At 36.3% G+C, this 15,297-nt stretch overlaps 1 protein-coding gene across 2 annotated transcripts in view; it reads right to left on the reverse strand.

Annotated features, from left to right (window-relative positions):
- Positions 1–15,297, reverse strand: part of LOC131167324 (thioredoxin reductase NTRC) — an 80,540-nt gene that overhangs the window by 15,400 nt on the left and 49,843 nt on the right. For both annotated transcript variants that reach the window (XM_058126092.1, XM_058126091.1), the window contains exons 4-6: positions 11,763–12,028; positions 4,715–4,994; positions 3,465–3,572 (exon numbers count right to left, since the gene is read on the reverse strand). In XM_058126092.1, coding sequence (XP_057982075.1) covers positions 3,465–3,572; positions 4,715–4,994; positions 11,763–12,028 — 654 coding nt within the window. The remainder of the gene's footprint in view (positions 1–3,464; positions 3,573–4,714; positions 4,995–11,762; positions 12,029–15,297) is intronic.

The following is a 15,297-nucleotide window of genomic DNA, read 5'->3' on the forward strand; positions in this document are numbered from 1 at the left end:
CCTCCACGCAAGCTACATTAAATTGGTATAATCTCTCTTTTGCTACCATATGTCTCCCCATAATTATCCTAATCCCGCATTGTCTTCCTCCATGCACACTGCATCAATTTTGTATCAAAGTAGTTCTTTCCTTCATTGATTTGAGTTGCTAACTGTTTGCTGCTTCATTTGGTATTGTTAAATTTCTATTGCCCTTCACATCTCCCTTTCTGGTAATTCCTCTCCTGTTTTTGACCAAGTCCATTGGTTTTGTTTCTTGGATTGATGACTGCCCATTTATATTTCAACGATGAGTTATTCCAGATGTCAAGGTAACCCTTGATAATTGCTACTAGAAGGAAGACCTTGGTTGATAAAATGGGTAATATGGCCGTAGTAACCTCTAAAGAAGAGCAAAGGCAGATGGTGAAAATATTCGTATGAAGAATGATCGGCTGCAGAAGACTTATTTTAGAACAAGATGCACAGCAGGAAGAAGCTCTGTTAGCTAGTACTTAGTAGTTGATTACAACAGTGGCAAAACATATGCTGGCTGAAGTAGTAGTGGAAATATTGAAGTGGTAGAACAATCGCAGCCGTATTGCGTTCTTTGGCTCAGTGAAGGGAAGAAAGTTTTTGTGGCAACAAGGTGAAGATCAATTTTCTATTGGAATCCTTATACAGAATCCATTTGGTTTGACATAGCACCAGTGGAAACATTGGATATTCTACTAGGTTATCCTTTGCAAAGTGACAAACTTGCTGTCCATGATAAGCATGACAATACCTACTTTTCTATGTCAACTGGCGACAAGAGGAAGGTTGGCTATAGCTGAGTTTACACCATGAAGATCAGATGGTTATACGGCTCGTTCAAAGGCCCACATTGCTCCTAAAGGATATACCCAGGTGTATGGTTTGGATTATTCTAACAAATTCTCCCTGGTCAACAAACTTGCCTCAGTTTGTTGTTCATCTCCTTACCCACTGCCTATAATTGGCCTCTGCGTCACTTAGATGTGAAGAATCCCTTCCTACAGCATGACCTTCAAGAGAACTATATGGAGCAACCACTTGGGTTTGTTGCTCAAGAGGAATTAGGACTAGTGTGTCGGCTCAAAAAAACCTTGTATGGTCTAATGCAATTTCCTAAAGTATGTTTTTGTTGATTCAATGTGAGGTAGTCAGGTAGATCACCTTATATTTTATCATCGTACAGCTTCTGGTGCGCTTTTTCTAGTTGTACATGTGCATGATATTGTGATTACTCATGATTATTGTTAAAGCTTGATATACATTGTTGCCCCACAACCTAACAGCTTAAGCTTTTAGGTGAAGTGGTATCAAAGCTGGTTACCAGTAGGTCCTAGCCTCCTAGGTTCTAGTGTTGCTGCCAGTGTTTATTGTGTGGTGTTTAAAGCTTATTGTATTCCCTATAATGGGCATTATTTATAGTTTGTTTATCTTTGTATGTGCTGTTGGGTTGCACGTGCGAGGGAGTGTTAAAGGTTGATATACATTGTTGGCTACAACCTAAACAGCTTAAGCTTTTAGGTAAATTAGTATTCTTACAATGATGATCAAGGTATCCAGAGCTGAAGCATTTTCTAAATTTCAACCAAAGATTTAGGACTGTTGAAATACTTCATGGGTACCCATGGATCCTAATAGCAAATCAGTGCTAGGTCAGTTTGATTTGTTGGCTGACCCTGGACAATACTTGAGATACCTCAAAGGAGTGCATGGGAGAGGTCCCTTATATCAGGATCAAGGTCACACTCACATTGAAGGATATACATATGCAAATTGGGTTAGGTCACATTCTGGTAGACGATCCACAACCGGATATAGTGATTTTTTCTTTGATAATTCGGAATCCTGGAAGAGTGAGAAACACACTACCCACACTTCATGGGAGCTTGCTTGGCTAAAGAACATGTTGGAAGAACAAGGTTTTCCTTATTCTCAGCCCATGGAGTTGATGTGTGATAATCAAGATACTATTCATTTTCCTTCCAATTCAGTCTTCCATGAGAAGAACACATTAAAGTAGATTATCACTTTGATTGGGAGAAACTAGTGCAGAAGCTCATTACAGCCATTCATGTGCCATTCATGTGAAGTTTGAATCCCAATTTGCTGATTTATTCAAAAAAGCGTGGGGTCTTAGATGTTAAATTCATTTGTTACAACAAGCTTGAGCATAAGATATTTATGCTCCATCTTGAAAGGGAGTGTTAATTATTTAAGTTATATTTATCATTATCTTTGGGAGCTATTGCTGTGTTAGCAAGCGGGAGTTAGTGTGTGAGTTACTACGGGTACTATGGCCATTGTAATGTACTTGGCATATATTTTAAGTAGAGAGAGACCTATCATTGTGATTAAATCTTCTAATTTACCCAAGACTCTTAAAAAATAGATTTTGCTTTCAATGAATCTCTATTGTCAACCATCTCGGTGTGAACAAAAGCAATTATCATGTTATGATCCTAGCAAACTTCTCCAATGCATATTTTTTTGAATAAGTGATGAAAAGTATACGCACTGAAGCACATTAAAAATGCACAAAATGGACTAAAGAAGAAAGAAATTTGAAGAAAGATTCCCAAATCATCACAGTATAATCTAGGTGCAAGGACCCCATGCACAATCAGAACCATAATCTAATAGCCTATAAAAAGTGAAGTACAGGAGCACGAAATGCAATAAAATCCATAATCTGATGGTTAAGATTATCTACAACCTGCTTCACCCTCTCCCATTCATTTTTTTGGATGGACTATAGGTTGAAAACAAGGACAGATACCAAAATAGCCAACCATCACTCACCCAAGCCACTGGGAACGCAAACTACAAACTATGTTAACAGCCTACAATGGCCAACCAATAGAAGAGCAGCACAGTTTATCAGGAGTCAATCGATTAACAAAGATAGCCTCTAGAAGGTCAATCGCAAAGCTATTTAAAGATTTCTAATATACTTCAGCAAATTAGACTCTGGTAGACCTAAAAATAACTTCAAATTTGATAAATTCATGAATAACCCATAAATAGAGCAATTTATTCAGATTCTCTTAAACCCATTCATACCAATTCCCAACCCATTATAAAGCTACAAACTCTACGAAAAACACTTATATAGTATATCAGCAAACTTTTTAAAATTCTCCACCGCCGAACACTCAATTGAACTAAAAGTAAAAGCTATAAATTGGAACAAGCTAAAAATAAATGACCCAAGATTATATTTCTAGACTCTTCTCCATTCTAAATGCAGCTGCATCACATTGAATTAGTAAAACTTCATCACTTGAAACCTTGTCTCTTTCCAGGTACTCATAACAAATACAAGTAGCCCTTCTCCAATAGAATTCATGCAAATCAACAAATTGAGAAAAGCAGTCGTCCAGCAATTTGTAAGGTAATTTATCTCAAGGGACAAGCAAAACAGATGAAATTACTCTCTTTTAGACATTGAATACCTGGTGAAATTCAACAAGCAGATTATTGCTTGCGAGATATCTCTCAACAGATAAAGCAGCAATGCATCCAGATCCGGCTGCAGTTACCGCTTGCCTCCATTCATGGTCCTATCCAAAGAACAAAAATATAAAATACAAGATAGCTGATACTATACAATGATTACAAGATATCCTCAATACAAAGCGTAATCAGAGGCTTGGCTATGCTGTAAGAATAAAATTATTCTTTCAACAACATGCAAAGAGGACCCTCCATTGAAAACTAGTTATTAATGCCTACTAAAAAGGGACAGCACAAAATGCTATTTAGATGTTATTCTTTATATAGGCTCATGGTGTCTTCAATCCAAATAACAGAAACTCCAACCTAAACCCCAACTTGAAACAATAAGCATCACCAGAAAATCAGATCATTAACAGCAAACTAACTAGGCCACCATTCAAGAAATAAACTAGTGATTGGATGGAAATTTTTCCATATATAAGATGCTTCTAAGGATAAATCATTTGAAAATTCTTCCATAAAAAAAAAAGGATGAAAGAAAAAGAAAAATTATGTAAAACCATTGGGAAAGAATTAAAAGAAAAAAGAATTTTCATAAAATTCAATAATTCATTACATGTATAATTTCCAAATATTGCAAATGATTTCCAAGTCATATGTGAATTTCCCATAACTATGATATACATATACATTACATACATACATACATACATACATATATATATATATATATATATATATATATATTATGATAAGTCAATTTAGATCATCTACACTGAGATTATGGCAATGAAGTTTCTCTTTCAAAGGCATGCATCAATTATCACCCTTGCTTTACTTTTAAAAAAGAAAAAATTGCATTGGTTTTCAAGTTTTATGCAATGTTTAAATATATACTGGATTCTTTTTAAAAATTGTGGTTTCTTTTTCAGCTAATATGCCTTCCTATCCCCGACTTTCATTAGTCAAGAATTTTTTTCCCAATTAACGCACAATAGTTTTCTAAATAAATCCCAACTCACAAATAATTCATTTGTTTCAATAATAAATAATTCCTGAATTTCAATATTCTTGTTATGAACTCAATCAGTGACCAGCAATTGAGCTGCATGAATCCCTAGTTGAGTAAGGTGTTAAAAAGAGGCAATGAAATTCCAAAGGTATAGGAAGGCTCAATAAACTTTTAAAAGTTTTAAAACAATATAAACCAAGCTAGGATTGAAGAAAATATTCTCAAGAGAATTACCTGTACATCACCAGCAGCAAATAAACCTTCAACAGAAGTTTTTGCACTGCCCTCCTGAACTAAGACATAGCCTGAGCTGTCAAGTTCAACTTGGCCTTCCAACAATTGGCTGTTTGGCAAATGGCCTATACCATAAAATAACCCTTTTGCCTCAAGCACAGATTTCTCTCCAGAATCAACTTTTCTAACTAAAATGCCAGACATCTGGCCTTTCGTATTGCTAACAACATCAACAGCCTCTGTATTGAAGTGCAAGGTGATATTTGGATTGTTGTAAACTCTGAAACATTCGCCATAATCAACCTGTTAAACAAACATTCAGGGAGTTGAAACTCAACATACAAAAAATTCATTAGTATTCAACTTATCTAAAAATTGGGGAAGAAAAGCAGCCACAAAAAGAATAGATAAGATTCACCCATTCAAGACACAACTGAACCACCATATAAACACCTACTTGATAAAAGATTAATAGTCTGCATATTTTTGTGTGCCATGATTGTCTGTGCACGAGAGAGAGAGAGAGAGAGAGAGAGAGAGACCACCATGAAGCGTGCTCAGTCAAACATGGCAGGAGCCTCCTGCCTGCTTCCCCATTTTTTCTATCATAATGACTTAGGATGGACTTAATCATTAAAAAGCATTTATGGATGACATCTTCAGAGTACAATCAAGACTTTGTAAGGAGATAAGCACTTTAAACCATCAAAATAGGCTTGTGAGAGTTTTACCAAACAACTTTCGAGATAAAACACATTTCAGTACCTCATTTTACAATTCTACATCTCATTTTACAATAAGGTATTTTATCATAATAACACATATTTAGGCATTTCCATTAATAAACTCAAGTTTGTGCAATATTGTAGGTGAAAGAAGAAGAATGCTGGAGATTCCTCCATACAACCCAATTAATCCAAAGCGAAAGAAATTAGAGTGTGAATGAACACGTTGAGAATTAAACCAACAAACACCTTCAACTCACATCCGCCAGAGGCAAAACCAATGAGTGTAATAAAACAATTTAGCAAACAGATTGCTAAAGAACTCTGAAAACTTAAGAGAGATTTTTATAGTTGGGAATACAGGATAGGACAGGGAATTGTCGGGCGAGTTAGAAGATTGTTAGGTCTAAAAAGGAGGGATGGTTAGAGAATCCACTTTAAGGAGGATCATTGGTTTAGTAATTGTCCTTTGACTAGAGCTTTCCCCCATCTTTTCTATTTGTCCAGCCTTCGTGATGCTCCAATCTCTATGTTCCCAACTCACCAGGGTGTGGAGTCGTGGAATTTCCATACTGTGAGAAATTTGAATGAGAAGGAAACAAATGTTTTAATCTTGCTGTTGAATGTGTTTGGTTCTTTATGAAATATTCGGGTAGGGATAAAAGAAGTCGGGTCTTTGGATGTTTTTAGGAACTTCTCTTGCAAATCTTTCTTCACTTGACTCATGTTCCTAGTGCTATTCCTTCACCCCTACACTCTTTTATTTAGAAAATTAAAGATCTTTAAATATTAAGGCTTTCACTTGGACCACATTCCTATGAAATTATTAGATTACCACTTTACCTAAAAGCTTAAGTAGTTAGGTTGTGGGCCAACAATGTATATTAAGATTTAACACTACCTCGCACGTATAGCCCGATAGCACGTGGAGAGATAAACACATGATAGACACACCCATTACAGGGAATATTTAAACACCACAAAATAAATGCAGACAACAAAACTATAACCCAGGAACTCTTTGAACCCAACTCTAATACCATGTTAGATTACTACTTTACCTAAAAGCTTAAAGGTCTATTTGGTGTCGTTGTTGTTTTCTGTTTTTTTTTTTCTATTTCTGCACAGTGAAGAAACATATTATAAAAACAAGTTTGTTTATGTTGTCAATTTAATGTTTCTATTGTAGTTTTTCTGCTATTTGCAAAAAACCTAAAAACCAGATTTATGATTTTCAGTTGTTTTGGCTACTTGCTGCCAAAAATTTTAATACCAAAAATAGTTATTTTGGATTAAATCATTCATTTTATACACTTTTTAAATTAAAATTAAAATTAAATGATCATATGAGGTTTAATATAATTGAAATAAAAATATACATAATTTCAAAAAAATAAAAATAATAAAGCCAATTACAAAATATTTTAACTTTTTTCCAATTTTCATGCCCAATAAATTTTTTATTGTAAATTAAAATTTGAAAGTATAACAATTAAATAAAATAATTATAATAATTTTTACTTTTATTATAGTATTTTATTAATGAGTATTATTTTGCAATTTTATTGTTTTAATCATGTTTTTTATAGTATTATTTGATTTAAAGATGAAAATGAGCATTTTTTAATTATTCTTTTAATTTATTCAATTTTTATAATTATTAACCATACAAGTTATTGGTTTTTGGTTTTTAGTTTTTGTTTCGGGTTTTTGGTTTTTCGTTTCTATAATTTTTGACAGTGATACCAAATGGCCCCTAAGTTGCTAGGCTGTGGGCCAATAATGTATATTAAGCTTTAACAAAAATCAATATTGATAAATGTGCTTCAAAAAAGGCTAAATAAGTCCCTATCTCAAGATGGGTGCATTCTTTGCTATAATAGTGAAGAGAGTTTGTTCTGACATTGTCCTTCTTCATGGAGTATATAATCTGTTTTTGGTGTTTTTGAAAAGTGTTGGGTTCGTCCTCTCAATAGCCTTTCATGTTCTTCATTTTAGGGTTTTTGGAAAGGAGAGGAAAAGCTCTTTGGTGAAGACATCTTCTTTCTCGTGAAGATACTTGTATTCTACTCAACCAAATCCCCCACAAAACAGCAAAAAGTGCTCACCTCCACAATGCCGGCTCATCTCTAGTTCTCTACCACTTCCAAAAACTAAAAATTGAGAGCCAAAAAATCCTTCCCTGACTCCACAGAGACGCCCAATTCTCTCCAAGTAGACCAAATAAATTATTACATGGTCTCCATGAAAAGGAACAATGAAGGAACAAGGGAGAGACACATGTTTTTCATTGTCCCTTCTCTTGGAATCTCTGAAATAATTTGTTTGGGATATTTGGTGAAAACTGGGTATGCCTGTACTTTGGAGCATTTTTTATTATTATGTCTGAAGGTTTTGGTAGGAGGAAAGAGAGGGAAGTTTTGCGCCAGTTTACTGCTCTAGCTGTGATTTGGTGCATTTGGTTGGAAAGAAATGCTAGAATCAATAAGGTGTTGCCGCTTCCAATAGCATGCTTTGGAGCAGAGTGGTCTTCCTTGCATCCCTGTGGTGCTTGACGAATGGTTTCTTTGGAAGACATGCAGCGGAATTTTACTCTATTATTTTCTTTTCGTTTAGCTGCTTTCCTTTTGTAATGAGAGGATATCTTATTCTCCCTGGTTTTTTTCTTTTCTCTTGTACTCCTTTCTTCCTTTGAAATGATTCTTTGTTTTGTCAAGCTTGAGAACATGCATCCAGAGATAAAGCCTTAAAAAGCCTCCTACTATACAAAGGAATGTTATTTTTAACTCTATAAACCGAAATAGTCATGCTAGGATGTTGCTTGTAGTATTCTTCAGTATCGGAAGAGTTCCCTTAACAAATTTGATCTATTAATGTCATAGGAACTGTGAGATCATGATGCAGATTGGCTGACCCTATTGAAGATCTAAGGTTTACTATTGAATATTGTACATTTGGGTCGTTGAGTGTTATCTTGTTGCATGGTGTAGCAAGAAACAAACTACCATAGCAAGATCCAGTGCAAAAGCAGAATACCAAGCTATAGCGCATACTCTTAGTTGAGCTTGCATGGTTGAAGTCTCTTACGTAGATGGGCTTCTTGGTAATGAAGCCCATATATACTTTTAGTGATAAAAAATCTGCCATTTATTTTATTATTTTCTTATAGAAAAAGAAGAGATACCATTGAGGAAGAAAGAATGTACAAAAGGAGCATAAGAAATCCTCCTAAAAGTGGGGAGAAAAAAATAAAAAATTACAATCAAAATAACAAAGCCAGCGAGTCACACTCTAGAACTGAAAAACACACCTTAAAACAACCTACTGAGAAAGCCCGTAATGAAGCCATATGCTAAATCATATCCCAAAGAATGTGTCAAGTTATCTTCTTCCCCATAAAGATATGAGCATTCCTCTCCAACCAAATACCTCACAAAACAGCAAAAATACACATACCTCCACAAAGCCGATTCATCTCTACCCCTAGCAAATCCTGTAAAGGAAAACACCAACAAATCCTCCACCGATTCCGGGCAAACCCAGCTCTCTCCAGAAAGGCCAAACAACTTATTCCAACCCTCCAAGAGAAAGAACAATGCAAGAAAGATGAGAGGCAGATTCTGAACTATCAAAACAAGGAGTGCACATATCCAATGATTAAGCTGCAACTAATATTGGTAGCTACCCAGTATTTGATGAGACGATAACGCATATCGAAGTTAACTGACATTTTATGATGGGTGCTGTGTTTTTTTTCAATAATATATATATAGATAAAGAAGAATTTTATTAATAGATTAAGAATTTACAACCAGGAGAACAAGACATCTCCTTAGCAAAGTCTGGAAAAATCCAGAAGAGAGAGAGAGAGAGAGAGAGAAGCCCAAAAAAGCAAACAAAAAAAAAAACAATCTTACAATCCGACAAGTAACACCAGCCACACTGAATATCCGAAAAGCTCACCCAAAAAATTCCCATGGCCCACACATCAAAGAGAACCCAAACAACGGATCTTCCTCCTAACCAACAAGTATGACAGCTTCTTCCCAGGAAAAATACATGCATTGCACACCATCCACACTCCACAGCCCCCAAAATACTGCAAAGAAATCACATTTCCACAGCACCACCTTTCCCTTTTTCCAGCCAAAACAGCCAAAAAGTCCTCCACTGCCTCTGAACACACCCAACATACACCAAAAATAAACGCAAAAAACTTATTCCATCCCTCCAAGAAAAATCACAATGTATAAAAAGATGCGATGCAAATTCAGAACACTTAAAACAAAGTACACAAAAATCTAGGGAGAAAGCCTTCAAAGGTCTCCTGATCTGCAATAAGTTATTGGTATTAATTCTACCAAGCTCAACCAACCAAATAAAAGTCTTGATTTTAGAGACGACTTTGGCCTTCCATATGGATTTATAAAGAGGAAAAAAGAATGAGAGCTGGTCAGAAATTCACAAAAAGATTTGCAAGTATAAACCCCTAAAGGATCCAATGACCAAGACTGATTATCCTCCTCCAAAGAAACATGACAATTATTCAATAAGACTAGAAAAGAACATAACTCTACCATCTCTCTATCATTAAACAACCTTCGAAATTGAAAATCCCAAGGAGGTAAATGACCACCTGGATCAACAACAAAAGAAGAAATGGAATCATCATACCCTGAGCTCCAGCAAAAGAGGTGGACAAAACTACATTCCTGAACTGAAGATCCTTCCAAAAGCAGATATTTATTGCAACCCCTAAGGCCCTACCCAACAAGAATTTAGTATGGGAAATGAAAAGGAGATAAATATGAGACATAGCTTTCCACGAACTCTTCGAAGAACATCTAGATCCCAAATTAGTATCCCACCCATCTCGTCTAAACCTTACTTTTTACAACTCTATGCCACAAGGAAGATTTCTCTAGCTGAAACCGCCAAAGCCATTTAACCATCAGAGCTGTGTTTTTAGACACCAGATTTCCAAGAACCAGACCAGCCTCTCGTTTATACCTGCACACCCCTTACCATTTTAATAAATGATCCTTAAAGACTGTATTTAAACCCTACTTGTCTGATCGCTGCCACAAGTTGGGCTTAGCGATATTTATACACCTCCAACCTGAGGGGAAGAGCTAGAAGGGAATGTATTATTTTAGTAATTTGGTGGTGTGACTGTTTGAGTGAGGGCATTTGTTCCTTTACATCTTTTAATTGTTAATATATAAAGAGGCAGACTTGAAGCACTATGTAACTCACCAGGACCATGGACTGCTGCTTCTCCTTGTTACATAGGACTGCTGATTTTCATTAATATATAAAGAGGAAGACTTGAAGCAGTATGTAACTCACCAGATCATCTGATTTTCTCTTCAGTGACTTCTGGATTCGATTGGCCTGCTCACTCTGGTTTCAAAAAGAGCAGAGAGATGAGTAGCTCAGGATTCTCATGGAAACTGGAGGATTGCATGGCTATGGCTAGCTGGGGTTTGAAAGGAATTAAGCAGTATAGATTTCTTTTTGGGTTCTTATTGCTTGTTAAGGTAGCATGGTAAAGGGATTTGGGCTTTGAAGGGATTTTTGTCTTCTTCTTTTTTTTTTATATAAATTCAGGTGGTTGCAAGTGTTGAATTGACTGGAGAGAAAGTCAATGGCAGCTTGATGAAGGTGGAGATGATTGAGGCAGCAGACTGGCAGCTCAATTGCAAACCCAACAAGTTTAAAAGTCAAAACCAACAAGAACCTTGTCAAGCACTAACAACCATGCTAACTATAATTGAATTTGCGAACCCTAACAAAACACTAACAATCACATCAGACCGATCTGATACCACTTGATGCAGGACCAATGTCCAATACACAAAATAATTCCAATTCAACTCTAAATATAATGAATACAAAGGAAGCATGCTTACCAAAATTTGGAGAAAGAGAAAAAAAAAATCCGAAAAAAAAAAATGATAAATAAAAGAATCATTCCCCATGCCAAATGCATCAAAAAGTAAGGTACAGAACCCAAAAAAGTTAAATTGACAAAAAAAATGTGAAAGGAAATTTTCACTCAAAAAGAAACCCCCAAAAAATTAAGTCAGGCCAATCGGTAAAAAATGGGAAATGAAATAATAAAGGAACATTTCAAAATGAAAGAGTACATTTAATAAGTGAAAAATACCAAAAGTTGAACCTTGGAAATGTATTACAATAATACCTAACTTCACACACAAACGTAAGCAATTGCCAAAGATGATCATAGGTGTGTTGTTTTATGTTGTTGTAACTTGTAAAAATTGTTAAAGATTAACACAGAACGGTTCACCTTATCTCACCTATCTTGCATTGCTTTAGATGCCTTTAGCTGGTCCTTACGTACAAGCAGATGAACATGCCGAGCATATTTAGTCAGGTATAGTGCTTCCTCTGTAGCTGTGTCCCCTCCTCCAACAACAGCAAGGATTTGCCCCTTAAATAATGGTGATGCTCCATCACAAATTGCACAAGCACTGATTCCTCTACTCCAGAATTCGTCCTCACGTGGTAATCCAAGTCTTTGTGCAGCAGCTCCTGTGGCAAAAATGACACTGTGGCACTTGACCTGAAATGTGAACCGAAGTGAGCAAAATCATACAACTAAAAGAATCAAGCGGTGCAAAAATCAAACTAAAAGAATCGAGTAGCCTTTTGTAAAGACCGATAACTGATAACACTACAGCCAATAGGCCTAAGCTAGAATATACGCAGCACAGACATGCTGAAGGGAAATAATTTCAGCAAATGTGTGGTGAATCCAAATATTCAGATAAGTTGGAACTTCAGGTGTCATTGGGTATTAATGTCCTAAATGTACCAAATATACAATGCTACATAAAGGCCTAGTATCTTAGTATATAATGATATCCCATGAATGAATATATTGTTGAAGTACATAGAGGAATGTACTTATTGTTGCCTCATCAACATATCCATGACTGCATGACCTTTCAGAATTAACATGTACAATTGTCAAAGTCATCTCAATTTCCTCATATGTCCCGCATTCAAAGTAGTCCACAAAGCATGGTGCTGAAGCCCCATACTTCTATTTTCCAGGTTCACATTTGTTTTTAAGGAAAATCGACAGAATTATTATAGTTTGTAAAATTTCCTTTTTGAGTGACTTTTTTATTTGTTTTTTTTTATCAGTTTGGGTTTTTCTGCTGTAGAAGCAAGCATTTAATGGTATTATCAAACCCAGGGAAAACATGAATCTAAATCCATAACAAGACTTCCACCATAACAGCTTAGCTCAAGCACCTATGCTAGAGACACAAATGTGCTTTTGTAATTCATGCATTAGTTTGGGTAGAAAGAAGAAGGAAAAGAGAAGGGAACTAAGTTAATGAACAGAGAAGGTAAAAGGTCAGCATACTCTTCACGGAGAGCTAATGCTTTCATAATATTTGCCGAGGCTTGATATACATTGTTGGCCCACAAACTAACAGCTTAAGCTTTTAAGTAAAGTGGTAATTCAACATAGTATCAAAGCAATGGTTGTCAGGAGCTCCTGGGTTCTAGTCTTGTTGCTAGCATTTACTGTTTGTTAAGAGTTATGTTATTCCCTGTAATGGGTGTTGTTAATTATTCGTCTATCTCTCCATGTGCATTTGGGCTGCATGTGCAGGGGGGTGTTAAGGCTTGATATACATTGTTGACCCACAACCAACCAGCATAAACTTTTAGGTGAAGTGGTAATTTAACAATATGAAAATACTTATTACATTTATGTTGAGTAGTTGGGCAAAATGGATGACCTAAACTCAATGATAGGTCTCTCCCTCTATTTACAATATATGTAAGTACAATAGGAAATACCATAACACCCTTACAAACTCACACTTATTACTAAGAAAACTCTAACACATAATAATAATGCTAAAAGACTAAATAACCATTAATAACCCCAACCCCCCCCCCCCCCCCCACAAAGTTGGATCATATATATCATATGCTCCTAGCTTGTTACAAATGAATTTCACACAAGCACCTCCCAAGGCTTTAGTTGAACGAATCAGCAAGCTGAAACTCAAACTTCACATGATGGTTTTAATGAGCTTCTATACAAGTTTCTCTCGAATAAAGTGGCAATCGACTTCAATGTGCTTTGTCCGCTCATGGAAGACAGGGTTGGAGGCAATATGAATAGCAGCTCAATTATCACACACCAACTCCATAGGATGAGAATGTGGAAAACCTCGTTCTTTCAACATGTTCTTCAGCCAAACAAATTCACATGTAGTGCGCGTCATAGCCCTATACTCTGAATTAGCACTCGACCTGGCAACCACAATTTGTTTCTTACTTTTCCAAGACACAAATTACCACCGAAAAAGATACAATACCTTGTGTATCTTCGAACGAAAGGTGATCTGGCCCAGTCTGCAACTGTATATCCCTAAATATAAGTGTGCCCCGATCCTGATATAAGTGACCTCTCCCTAGTACACCTTTGAGATATCTCAAAATGTGAATTACTGCATCCCAGTGACTTTTTCTCGAGGAATCGAGAAACTGACTCACAACACTTATTGCGAAGGATATATTTGATCAAGTGACTGTGAGATAATTCAACTTTCCAACAAGTCTCTAGTTACCGGCTTGGGTTAGGCAACAAATCACCCACACTTGGCATTAACTTACTATTGGGATTCATGGGTGTATCAACAGGTTTGGATCCTAACAGTCCCGTCTCATCTAAAAGATCAAGAACATACTTCCTCTGTGACAAGATAGTTCCCGTACAAGATCTTGATACTTCTATACCAAGAAGTACTTCAATGGTCCTAAGTCTTTGGTTTGAAACTTACTATGTAGAAAAAGCGTTAGGTCTTGGATGCCACAATCATCATCACCAATGATCACAATGTCATCCACATATAAAAAAATACAATAAGAAAAAAATTGCCCGATGAAGTATGACAATAAAATACAGAGTGATCTATTGCACACTGAAGAAGGCCAAACTTAAGTACTACAACACTAAAACAGCCAAACCATGCTCTCTGAGATTGTTTTAATCCACACAATGACTTCTAGAGCCGACATACTAAGCCTTACTCCCCCTAAGCAACAAACCCAAGGGGTTGCTCCATATATACCTCCTCATGAAGATCACCATGTAGGAAAGCATTCTTCACATCTAACTGATGTAGAGACCAACGACAAGTGGTGGCTAAAGAAAAGACAAACGAAATGAGGCAAGTTTAGCAACCGAGGAGAATGTGTCTGAATAATCCAAACCATACACTTGAGCATACCCCTTAGCAATAAGGCGGGCCTTTAGACAAGCCACAGAACCATGAGGATTGACTTCACATTGTACACCCAGCGACAACTAACCACAAACTTATCTGGAGGAAGAGATACCAAATCCCAAGTATCATTATCATGTAGTGCTAATTGCTAAAAGACTAAATAACCATTAACAATTTACAAAAATGTCCTTTTGAATAACAACTTGACTTAACCCCACCCCTTGCTTTTATTAATTAATAGTTGATTAACAAAACACATAACCTCCTAACACCTCCCCTTCGAGCTGGAATATATGTTTCCTATGCATAGCTTGCTCCCAATGCGTGAAAAAATGCCAAAAGATTTCGTAAAGACATCAACTATCTTCTCTTCCGACTTGGCAGCCCGGCTCACAAAGCTCCTGTGTATGCAGGGTCCAGGGAAATCTCACTTGTTGTGTTTGTGTGGCTCTTATACTTGGTGGGATTCATAAACAAAAGAAGAAAAACATATGGGTGTGATGTGCAGGAGGCACTCGTCGACGAGTATCTCTTTCATCGACAAGTGAGAGCAGATAAAAATCTCAGACATGAA

Source organism: Malania oleifera, chromosome 11 (genome assembly GCF_029873635.1).
Source record: "Malania oleifera isolate guangnan ecotype guangnan chromosome 11, ASM2987363v1, whole genome shotgun sequence".
NCBI classification, from domain to species: domain Eukaryota; kingdom Viridiplantae; phylum Streptophyta; class Magnoliopsida; order Santalales; family Ximeniaceae; genus Malania; species Malania oleifera.